At 38.4% G+C, this 12,241-nt stretch overlaps 1 protein-coding gene across 3 annotated transcripts in view; it reads right to left on the bottom strand.

Moving 5' to 3' along the window:
• The window catches only part of EED (embryonic ectoderm development), a 38,022-nt gene extending 26,739 nt beyond the window's left edge, over positions 1-11,283 (bottom strand). For all 3 annotated transcript variants that reach the window (XM_024255853.2, XM_002822322.4, XM_009246918.3), the window contains exons 1-3: positions 7,547-11,283; positions 2,481-2,633; positions 692-784 (exon numbers count right to left, since the gene is read on the bottom strand). In XM_024255853.2, the coding sequence (XP_024111621.1) occupies positions 692-784; positions 2,481-2,633; positions 7,547-7,660 (360 nt within the window). In that variant the 5' untranslated portion in view covers positions 7,661-11,283. The remainder of the gene's footprint in view (positions 1-691; positions 785-2,480; positions 2,634-7,546) is intronic.
• Positions 11,284-12,241: the final 958 nt, after the last annotated feature.

The raw sequence follows: 12,241 nt of genomic DNA, 5'->3' as shown, positions 1-12,241 counted from the left end.
AAATTAGCCAGGGATGGTAGTGCATGGTAGTGCATGCCTGTAGCTACTCAGAACACTGACGTGGGAGGACCACCTGAGTCCCAGAAGTTGAGGCTGCAGTAAGCCTTGATTAGCCACTGCACTCCATTCTGGAGGAAGGAGTAAGACTCTCTCTCTCTCAAAAACAAACAACAACAACAACAAAAACCACCACCAAACACTACCTGTCTCAAAACAAAGACAAAAAAAAAGCAAACTCAAATGTTTACTGCAAATAATTAAAACATCTCAATAACTTATTTAAATCCACTGGATTTATGCTTCATTTATAGAGCCATTCATTACCTTAATTTTAAAAAATCACAGCCAGTTCTTACGCTATTTGAATTATAAATACCAAAATCACTTAAAAAAGAACGCCAATAAAAAAAAAAAAAAGAATGCCAATTCTTTCAACCAAGTATTTATGAAGACAAATACAAGTATAAAACCTGTTTCATAAATAATTAGGGGTAATATATTAAATAAAGATGTATTTTCAGCCATGCATACTAGTTTTAATTAATTTCTAGAAAGCTTCACTCTTACATGAAAAAATCATATTGTTAAACCAGCTTCATAAAATGTACTCTGAAATTATTCTATTTCAATATTACATTAACACCAGATCTGGAAATCAAGCCAAATACTAAATAGACCCCTTAACACTCACTCTGTTGCTTCCTACAGTTGCAAACACTAATGGATCTCCTTCTTTACTGTGCCAGTTAAATTGAACTCCAAACAATGGTTGGTTATGATCTTCCTATAAAATAATCATGAAATAAGAAAAAATTAATGTATCTTACAAACCAGAAAATGATAGTAAACTAACCTATCCCCTTCTTTTTTCCAAAATGCAATACATTATTTTGTGTATCATACATAAGCTAACTTTTGACACTAAAATTAAAAGATGTCTACTAGTCTAGTTTTCACATTTTAAAATATTGTGTATGATAAAGTTTTATCACAACCAAAGGCTGAAATCACAAGTTAGGTAATAACCACTTACCTATGAAAACACTTATATTTGCCTTTAATATTTTAAGCCATTCATATTCTGAACCACAATAAACTGGATAATTTTGGTGGACACAAAAGGACACAATTTATTTTTCTGAAAAAGGAAATTAACAGATGGCCTTAATAGCTTCTCTGGCATTCACTAAATTTTATAAGGCTAAATTTTTCCCTTGTAAAGTGAAGCATAGCAGACTCCATTCAAATCACTGTTTTCTGTTAGTCAGAATGAGAATATCTGAACACCGGGGACTAGGGGAAGAAATAAACTGTAACTGCACAGTTACCAGGAGGCTATAGGAGATGTACAAAGAACAATTATTCACTTTTGTTCACAAAGTTATTTTTCAGCTTTAGGATTTACTGGTCATCTTCTGGCATTTAACACTGACTTTCATGTGCAGTTTAAGGCACTGTTTTCACTTTTAAAGTACATCTTTCATTTTCTCATCATTGGAAAAGCCACAGCTTTAGGATTTTGAAATACTGCCTTAAGTATAAAAGGCAGCTAAAAACATCTTCCAGGTACAGTACCTAAAAGTAGTATGTTAATGTAAATAAATATGCACATGAAACTATAATTGACTTTTAAAAAAATATGCTGAGATTAATTTCTCTCCTTTTACAGGAGCAAAATCTGACACACTGAGCATCGAATTTTTGCTACACAGGCAGAAAAATGTCATACAGTCATAGCTTCTTACGCTTTCCCAAGACTTTACTTATAAAAAAATATATTTGGATATTTAGAAAAGGTTTTAACTTACATATGTATGAGATAATACACATTTTTCCTCAGTATAGAAAAAAATAACCTCACATTTAAAAAACAAACTGGACATATATAAAAGAAAATATCTTAAACACAAGTAACCCTTTTTATAAAGTAAATAAAAATACTATTGGGGACACATTAATTTAAATAACCGAAACACCCTTCTTCCTAAATATTTAATATTAAAAAGTTTAAAAAATTTTTACACCTTTTTCTTTGAAAACAGTTACAAATAAAACAAAGGACAGAAACTGTACAAAGTAAAACATCTGTTTCAATTTATACTTAGTCAAAGTTAATGGGTTACATTCAGTTCTTTTTAAAAACTGATGCTAGAAGTGGCTTATGTTTTTTACGTTTTACTAGAATATAAAGAGTAATAGTTACCCAAATCTTTAATTTGAATGCAAACAATAAAGCAAAAACATCCTGCAACACTGTCACATATTTAAATTAAAACAACAAAAAACAAAACCAAAAAACTAAACATGGGATAGACTAAAATAGATATGCAGTCTGAACTACAAAAAAAAAAACCCTTCAAAACACTGTAACTTTAAAATATTTACAACTTGACAGAGTATCCTGAGTACGAAATGCCTGCCACAGAGAAATAATTTCTGAAGCCTAGCATTCAGCCCAAAGGATCTTTTTTTGCACATACCTTGAGACTATTTACACATTTGAAAGAATATTTGCATTTCTTTGACTTCCATTTTCCCTTTCCCCAACTTTTCCTTCCAGGTGCATTTGGCGTGTTTGTAGGTGTATCAGGGCGTTCAGTGTTTGTACCACTTTCTATACTGACAGCGTCATCCTGTAAGCAGTAAATGAGGAAAAATTACATGAAACAGCAATACTGTTTTTAGCAGTAAATAACTCTACTGCGAAGATGCTGAATGACCTAAGAGAAATAATTTCTGCAAGAAGAAAAAAATGTATTCTTGCCTCCACATAAGGATAAACATAATCCAGCTACACGTTAGAAGGTTTGTAGATATTTTATATTTCAGCAAAAATGAAAATGAAATAAATACTAATGAGAATAATGGAAGAGTAATACTGTCTTTAATAAGGCACTGGTCTGTTCCAGTCACTTTAATACACTGTATCAGTGAATCTTTACTGCTCTTTACAAAAGGTACTGAAGTGCTGAAAAAGCCTAACTGGTCTCTTGGCTGGTAATTCCACCCCAAAGCTGTGACTCTTAAATCTGACTGATGTATATGTCTTCATAATGTATTTGACTGCTGCTCAGTCTGGAGCATGGAGCTGGGGAGCCGTTTGAAGCAGGAGTGTTAATGGCTTCTACATTAGATGTCACCTGTTAAAATCCTGTTATTCAAATTCTGCTTATAACGCAAACCATTTAGAATTTTTTAAAAGTGCTATATATATTCCATGCTATTTACAAGTTAAAACTGTCTCATTGTTCTAAAGTAATAATATTCATAAATCAGAACTCCAGAGACTCTCAATCACAATTAAAAAGAAATGACTGCAGGAAACCTTGAAAATTCTCCTAATTCATACCTTATCTCACACACGAGTGGCCCTCTAATCTCAGCTCTCTAACCTCAGAAGAGGATTGCACTACCTCCTGATTACAGATTCCAATGTCTCCTTTGGAAAGAAAAGATTTATTTAATCTATGACCTTAGGGCAGCAGTTCTAAAATACATTCCAGAGGAAGCCTTTTTTTCCCATGAAATGCCTATTAAACAGCCTAGGAAACACTGCTTTAGGGGCTGTTTCTAAATTATTGCTTCCTAAAGTTGGTTTTATATAGAAGGTTAAAAAATATCATAAATGAAATAATAGGTGGGTAGCAAGCAGTAGGTACTCAACAAATATTTGAATTATAATTTAATGTAAATATCATTAGTCTTTACAGAAACAGAAAATGCGGTATTTTAATATCTTTTTCTCTCCACCTTTTCAGTTGTATTCACATAATTAACACCAAATGTAGAAAACAATTCTGTATCTCAGTGGAAAACTATGCATTATCTATATAGCACACCTTTCCAAGTTACCAGACTATAGCCCTCCACTATGTCTTTGAGCTATCTTACAACTCTTTTTTGAGACAGGCTCTCCCTCTGTCACCCACTCTGTCCTTGGTTCAATGCAACCTCCACCTCCCAGACTCAAGTGATCTTCCCCCTACCTTAGCCTCCTGAGTAGCTGGGACAACAGGAGCTGGCCACCACACCCAGCTAATTTTTGGTAGACACAGAGTTTCACCATGTTGCCCAGGCTGGTCTCAAACTCCTGGACTCAAAGGATCCTCCCGCCTCAGCCACCTAAAGTGCTGGGATTACAGGTGTGAGCCACTGCGCCCAGCCACAATTCTTTTTTCATTATGAATAACTGATAGACATGTAAATTTTGTCTCTACAGTAGAGGTTCAAAATGTCTTCCCTTCCACTCAAGGGAAAAAAAAGTTTCTGTCTCCATCTGGAATTCATCTCTCCATTCCTTTACTCCATATATTAATGAATTTGTACTGTTTTGATTTTGCGGGTTAACCGTTACTGTATAACATTTGCCTGGTTCCCTCTGAGTAAAAGTTTTAACATGTGTTCACTTGCCATTTTTTCTGTAAAATTACCTTTTAACACTAGAGAAATGAAATTTTAAAAACTCTAAGACATTTTTATATATCAGTTTCTTTACATTCTGGCTAAACACTGAGCTGCCAATAAAGAGGCCACACAAAACATTCGTTAATAGGGCACATTGCTTATTTTACTTCTGACCACTTAATTTACCCATCTCCTCCCAAGGCAAATCAAGATGGAATCAAATGAAAATGTAATACAGCCACCATGCTTCCATTTTATCTTTAAACTAAAATCAAGTCTTTGCTGAGTGTCTAATATATGTACAGGCTGACCTCCATCCTATTCCCCTCTCGAAGTAAAGAAAGATACTATGCAACAGACATGGTACTACCATCTTCACTTGCCCAACGAGGAAACAGACACAGGGCAGTAATTTGCACCTACATCTTGCCACAGGGATGCCCTGCATCTTTGCTTTTGCTTAAGCAAAAGACAAGTCTCCAGATTCACCCCTCTGATCTTACTACCAAGGCATCCATTAGTACTCTTGCAGAAGCCAACTACTCTGCAGTCATATGATCTCAAAATGTTCAATAAAATGGCAGATAACACATACAATAAATTTAAAATATGTGCCTGTAATTCTCTGACTCACATTAACAGCAGTAACTGCTCAGGTTACCTTTAACACAAAAACATATTCTTCCCCCATCTGCTTTGGCCTTTTGCCATTATTTGGCTCCCTCAAGAGTAAAACTATTGCCCTTATCTTTTCTAAACTCATTTTTATACAATGTTCTCTACTCCCTTACCTTACTGCTGCCCCTAAGTCAGGGGTACATGGATGAAATTCAGAAGGCTTGTGAACTCAAATGGGGAAAAAAAATTGCATCTTAATTTTTGCCACCTTTAAAATTTAGCACTTCCTTCTATTATTATCTAGGTAACACATGCTTAATGGTACTGAAGTTGTGACTCTGCCACCAATGGAAATCAAGTATTTTTATATTATACTTCGAAAAAGTGTTTATACCCATCACTACTATCAGACCCGCTGCTAGATCTTGTTACTTAATGTGCTAACAAAGTACATACAGTATAGGACTACATCTAAAATTTGTTTTAGAAATATTTTATAACATGGTGTACAATTTTATAATTGAATTTGTTTGCAACCTCATATCCCGTATTTCATACATCTGAAAATGTTATTTTGAGAAGACTCTACAAGATCAAGGCTCCCAAGGCATGCGCACGCACACACACAAAATTAAGTCTATCCAAATGGAGGAACCAAAACAAAACTAATCCAATCATTTGGTCTTGAACAGCTTTAAAATTGCAGCAAAGAATATGTTTTCCTGTAAGGGTCTGCAAGAAGAAAACAAGCTTTATTTTGTCCTTTGCAAGTTTCTTCATTCTAAACAGGTCTCACAGTTCCATTATATTTTGCCTGATTATTAAGCATGTGGAAGGGCCAGAAACATTATTCTATGTAATCATAAAATTAGTAGTAGTAATTATTATAAATAAATAACACGTGTATAGTACTTATTACGGGACAGACACTCTTCTTAGTACTTTAGCTATATTAACTCATTTAATGCTTACAAATACTCTATGAGGTAAACACCACACACCACCATCCTCATTTTTAAGAAACTAGGACAATTATGTCAGCCTCTTGCTCGAGGTCAAGCTAATAGAACTGAAATTTTAACCTATCACTTGGATCCAGCATCTGTGCTCTTAATACTCTAATCTGCCTAGAGAAATTTAAGAAAACGCAGAAATAAAATGAACGGTCTCCAAATAATAAAAAGAAGAGGGTAAAAAATGTTAGATCCCAATGTACAGTGAGATTGGGGCGCACAATCGGGGGAAAAACACAAAACACTTAATACCCAAGCTTTCCTGAAATTTCAAGTCTAAGATCCCACAAACTGACAATCCCAAGAATATCTATCTTGTCTCTGCAAAAAGAATCCTTTCCCATCTTTTCCGTGAAAATCTTAGTCATGACACCATTATATGTTTCAGCTAGGAATTATGACAGAATTTAGAAACTGCGTGTAGAAGATGTAACATTTATTCCTAAAACTAGCCAAACTGAGAAAATGAAGAACTTACGCCACTCTTCTGAAACATTTTAAGAATTTTTAAAAGATATTCACAAGTTGTTATATATCATGAGAAGGAGAATCACATTTCGGAGTAGTATCTTTGAATAAATTGTCAAGATATTTCGTTGACCTTACTGGTTATCAACCTAAAACATGAAACTGAAAACTTATTTATGTCAATTTGGCTCTTACTGGCGAGTCAATTAAAACTCAGTTGGGTTAAATGTTGGTACCGAATGATTACGGATATCCATTTCAGAGCTTAAAAAAATCTGATTGCAAAACATCTCGCACTTGGCGAAGCCAGGAGCCCACACTTAAATACATCTGCCTATACCACTGTTACCTAAAATCTTTCAGGTCGCCACCCCCCTCACCCTTATCTTAACTAAAAACGTTCAAAGAAGAAATCACCCACTCTTACTTCCTCAAAGGTAGTCACTCCCCACCCCCAAATCAAAAATCGATCCTCTGAATTCGGCTCCTCCTACAGAAAAGGCGACCTTCAGGCGCACCCAGTCTCCGCGGACAGGACGGAGGCGGACACAAAACCCCCTTTAATAAAGTCTCCCAAACTCCGCAAATCGAAGATCACTTTCCATCCTGAAAATTCCACAAGGGTCTTAGAGTGACAACCCTTACGCTCCTTTAACAGGGTCCCTAACTCTGCCCCGTCCTTCCGACTTTCTTAGGAAAGTCTCTAACGTGCCTTTTAAACTACTAGAATCTCAGACCCGCACTCTCCCCTTAAATCTCCCCAAAGGCCAAAACACTCCCCATCACATGCAAACTGATTTCAGGGCAGACCTCTCTGACCCACGCAATCACTAGAACCACTCTCCTTCGCCTAGTTCCTGCTTGCTCTCGGCCCCACATCAAAATCCCCGCAGGCAATTTCGATTTTCTCCCGCACGCCCGCGTTTTCCTGAGTGACACCTCTCCCTCCCCCCACAGCAGCCCGCTTGTCCCTGCGCCCCCCGTTTTAAAAGAATTTAAAACTTTCACTCCGGAGTCTCGTAACTGCCAGGAGCTGCACTTACATTCTCGTCTCCAGAGAGGTCTGGGTTGCTGTTCTCGTCACTGCTCAGCTTCTGCTTCTTGGCCGCAGGCATGTCTGTTCCCGCCGGCGCAGTCGACACTTCCCTCTCGGACATATTCCTCCGCCTCCCTCCAGGTTCCTGCCGCCTGGGGCGGGGCCTCCGCCACACCGCCGTCAAGCAAGCCCGGCCCGAGCTTGCCGCAAAGTTGCTGCTGCCGCCGCCACCTCCACCGCCCCCCCCACTGTCGCAAATCGCGCCCAGCCGCCGAGGCGGGCGTGCGTGCGACCCCGCCACACTGCTGAAAAAGGGGCGCGCGCGCGCGCCCTCCCGCGCGGCTTCCTGGCTCCTTCCCTTCCCCAACTCCCGTCTTGCCCTTTTCCCGCCGCCCTCTCGGCAGTCTACACGATGTAAGATCCGTTGGATTAAGAGGGCAGTATTAAGTATGTCTCCCTTCCCACCACCGCCTCGAGAAGAGGCGAAACTCAAAGGGATGCTCCCTCACCCCCTTCCTCCTTCCAAAGACGTTTCAGCCGCAATTGGCCCGTTCCTTCGATCTCCGACCCGCTGCTAGGGAGCGAAAGTCTGTGGAATGGGCTACACCACCAATGTCCCAGGAAACGGGGGAAGATACAAGACGTCACCTCTTGCTTTAGCTGTGCATGCCACGTTTCCTTAATCTTGAACTTGGAGGACAGCGCTTCCTGACTATTCACGGAACTATTCATAACCTAATTCTTCCTTGATGATAGAAATGCAAAAACAGTAACCTGCTTCCCCCTGGTTTCCCCCATCTGGCGAATGGAAAGTACCCGTCAGGGGATGCGCAGGCGCCGTGGCGTACTCTTGCGCTGGGTTCGTCGAAACCCGCCTCCTCCAAGCCCCTCCTCTGTTTGAATTCTCGTTTGCTGAACCAGGTAGTTTTCTACCCGGTTTCCGAATCCCAGGGTGGATTTCAAAGCGCTACCGAATTATACTCTAGACGCTTCGTAAATTGTTGTCGGATATTTATTCTGTTGACTATTTATTGTAATGAATGATTATCCTTCCCAGTTGCTACCAATAGTGGTTAAGACTTAAATAGAAATATCCTAAAATTATGAGACTACACTCCAACGAGTTACAGCCGAAGTGCTCTTTTTAGCTGCTAAAGGATAGGCCCTGAACTGCGCCAAGGCCTAAGAATCAGTGCTCATCTCCATTTTGAGATTGTCAGACTTAACCGACAATGTTTTGTTTGTTTTTGCACATTAGATACAATGAAATTCTAGAAGGCAACGCAACTGTTAAACTTCACCAAAATATTTGCCTCTGTTACTATATCTATTCTCTAGCAGGTGCCAGATAACATTGGTGAGCCTTGTGGAATTATTATATGGGTCATGAAACCATAACTGAATGAGCAGCAGGAAAAGGAGAATGATGACGAAAAATAAAATACGGCATCCGCCACCCTTTTTTTGTTTTTCTTAGAACATGATTGTGACTACTTATCTATTCGGGCTTCTGTAAAAATGTCCTCATCTGTAAAAATGAGAAGGCAGGAAGGGAGAAAGGGACCTACCATTTCTTGGGCTCCTACTTGATGTTGTGTATCCTTTCTCTTTTAGACCTCATTACCCACCTAGTGTGCACCATCCATAAAATTCTAGTATACTTGAATTATTTCTGCATGATAACTTTATAACCAGGACACCAGTTTCCTTATCTGCAGATTGCAAGTCACTCTTTCTTTTGTAGATAAAGAGAACTCTTTGTTGAGAATGAGAAAAGGACGTAAAGCAAAGGCAGGTCAGAATAAGAGGTTTCTGCAGTGAAGACTTTGAAATAAAGAAGCTGAAAAAAATTAAAGTTGAGGTCTCAATGACGGCAGTCATTTGTTCAGCACTTCCAATGTTCCAGGCACTACTAAGCACTCCTCAGTTGGTGAGGAAGAGATGAGACTGGAGTAGAGTAAGCTCCTGAGAAAGTAAGACGTGCTTTGATATGACATTTTTATCAGCAGACAGAAACATCCTTCCCTTTGTTGAGAACATCTTTCCCAATAAAGGGAAGGACGTTTCTGAAATATAGTTCTACAAGTAGAGGATAATTGACTAAAGCATTTCAAATTAAAATTACCCCGTGTGTGAGAGATTAGTGGGAGCTGGGAAGTGGGAGTCAACGTCTAGTCATAAAATTAGAAAAGTGCTGAACATTTGGATAAAGGACACATATGGTAGAAAAATGCCTTACAGCATTCATATTATCTGTAACAAAGCAAAAATAGTTTAAAGAGGCTTGTTAAAACTTGAAGGGGTTATTTTTAAAATGTTTCTGATGAATCAGGGGTGATAAATGGAAATTAGTTTATATTACTACGTTATTGTCACTACATTAAAGAAAAAATATTCTGACACTTGTTAAAATAGTAAGGAACACTTAACTCAGGACTATTTTGATAGCTGTCAAGACTATCACAATAGGAGAGAGATCAGGCTCAACTCCAAATTACAGCAAGGAGTGGGGATGTATAGTCAAGGAGCAAAGTTGGAGGGGTTGGTGGTTGGAAAATTACTAAGAAGAGACATCAAGGATGGGGAAATTTTTGCTACACCAACTTAACAGAATTTGTGCTAAAAAAGGCCAGGGTGATCAGATATCAAGGGTGTGGGTTTTTCTCTAAACTGATGCAGAATTCTTGCTACAGCTGAGCCAGGCAAGCTAGACAGGAAGATGGAGAAGAGGGCTCAGAGGAGAGTCTTTGTTACTAATTTAAGATATGTAAAATGTCATAGGTGTTCCATGCAGAGTACTACTTTTGTGGTATTAATTTAATAACCATAAAAGTCTAATTACCTATTAAAAATAAGTTTTGCTGAGTGCATTGATGTATACCTGTAGTTTCAGCTACTCAAGAGACTAAGGCAGGAAGATTGCTTGAACCCAGGATATCAAAGTCAGGCTGCACTGCATAAGGAGACCTACTTCTCTAAAAAAGAAAAACTTGTAAGTTTCTCAACACTGCATTCTCCTACCGTGAAAGATCTCAGGAACCATCACAGTTGGAGAGGTCTTACTACCCACATTTTTCAAATGGGGAAACTAACACTTAGGGTAAGTAAACAGTATGCCCAAAGACACACAGCTGTTCAAGTGGCAGAACTAGAGATTGTGTTCAATTGATTGGAAAGCCAAAGCACTTTTACCTCAAGATGAGGGACCCAGGCAGCTCTAAATTTATGTAATTCTATGCACAGAGCTTGGTCTTTAGACCACAGAATTGTTTATAAAGTATCAAAGAACTTTAAAAAGCTATCTCACTTGGGAGAGAAAGAAGATACAACTGGGAAAACAAACAAACAAAGAATCTATAGCATAGTTTATAGTAATGTACGGATTTCAGTCTTTACTTAATTTTGACCAATGTAACATGGTAATGTAAGATGTTAATAATGAGGGAAACTGGATGAGGGGAATACAGGAACTCTCTATGCTATCTTTGTTCTCAGTAAATTTTCTGTAAAAGTATTCCAAAATAAAAACTTACTTTAAAATATCTATCTCATACTTGGCTGTTTAGAATTCAGTAAGAAATACCCCTTAGCCTTCAAGTAAGTGGTTGATCCATCTTGGAACTTTCCAAGATCATTTACTTATATAGAAAAAGAAAATCCACAGCGTTCCTTGGCATTGTCTCCTGGTATCTTGTAAGCTTCATATCAGGAAATGAGTTTCAAAAGCTAAATTAAATCCTTCCCATTTCAACTGGAGTCTATTTCTCATTCATTCAACATTTTTGTCTCTTCTGCTTCATAAATAGCAGCTGTTCATCATCATTCATGCAATGTGTAATCATATGCTTGCAGATCTGGTTTTCTATGAACAGAACATCATATGGCTTCTTTGAACGTTTTCAAATCAATCAGGAAGAATTTACTGAATGCCATTTACGTGCAAAGCAGTAGGATAATTCCAGGGGCAGTGGGGAGGAGGGGACAATAAAAAAGAAAATAAGACACAGTCTCTACCTTCAAACAGCCTAATATTCATCCAGCGTTAAGAAATAATGAATGGGGCCGGGCATGGTGGCTCATGCCTATAATCCCAGCACTTTGAGAGGCCGAGGCAGGTGGATCACCTGAGGTCAAGAGTTCGAGACTAGCCTGGCTAACATGGCGAAACTCTGTCTCTACTAAAAATACAAAAATTAGCCTGACATGGTGGCTGGAGCCTGTAATCCCTGCTACTCGGGAGGCTGAGGTGAGAGAATAGCTTGAAACCGGGAGGTGGAGGTTGCAGTGAGCTGAGATCACGCCGTTGCACTCCAGCCTGGGTGACAAGAGTGAAACTCTGTCTAAAAAAAAAAAAGGAAAATAATGAATACATTTAATATATATTTACTGAGTACCTACTGTGTGTCCAACACTGTTCCAGGTGCTGAGGAAACTTGACAATAAGCAAAACCAGACAATTTCCTGCTGTCATCATGCTTATTGACAAGTAGGAGAAACAAGCATTAACCAAATAAATGTGAAATTACCATGGTAAGTGGTATGAAGGGGAAGTACAAGGTCAGGGCTGCTGCTAGCCCATATGGTATGTTTGTGCTATTTTTTAAAAGGCCATAACAGAAAGAGCCCAGAGTAGGTAAAGCTTGGCAAGCAAACAACGACTTTGGTAAATTAGAAAAGGCATCCGCTTTTCCAGATTGATACA

The sequence above is a fragment of the Pongo abelii genome, chromosome 9, assembly GCF_028885655.2.
Source record: "Pongo abelii isolate AG06213 chromosome 9, NHGRI_mPonAbe1-v2.0_pri, whole genome shotgun sequence".
In the NCBI taxonomy this organism is placed as follows: domain Eukaryota; kingdom Metazoa; phylum Chordata; class Mammalia; order Primates; family Hominidae; genus Pongo; species Pongo abelii.
Note: the sequence above shows the minus strand (reverse complement) of the source record. Positions and strands in the feature narration are given on the sequence as shown.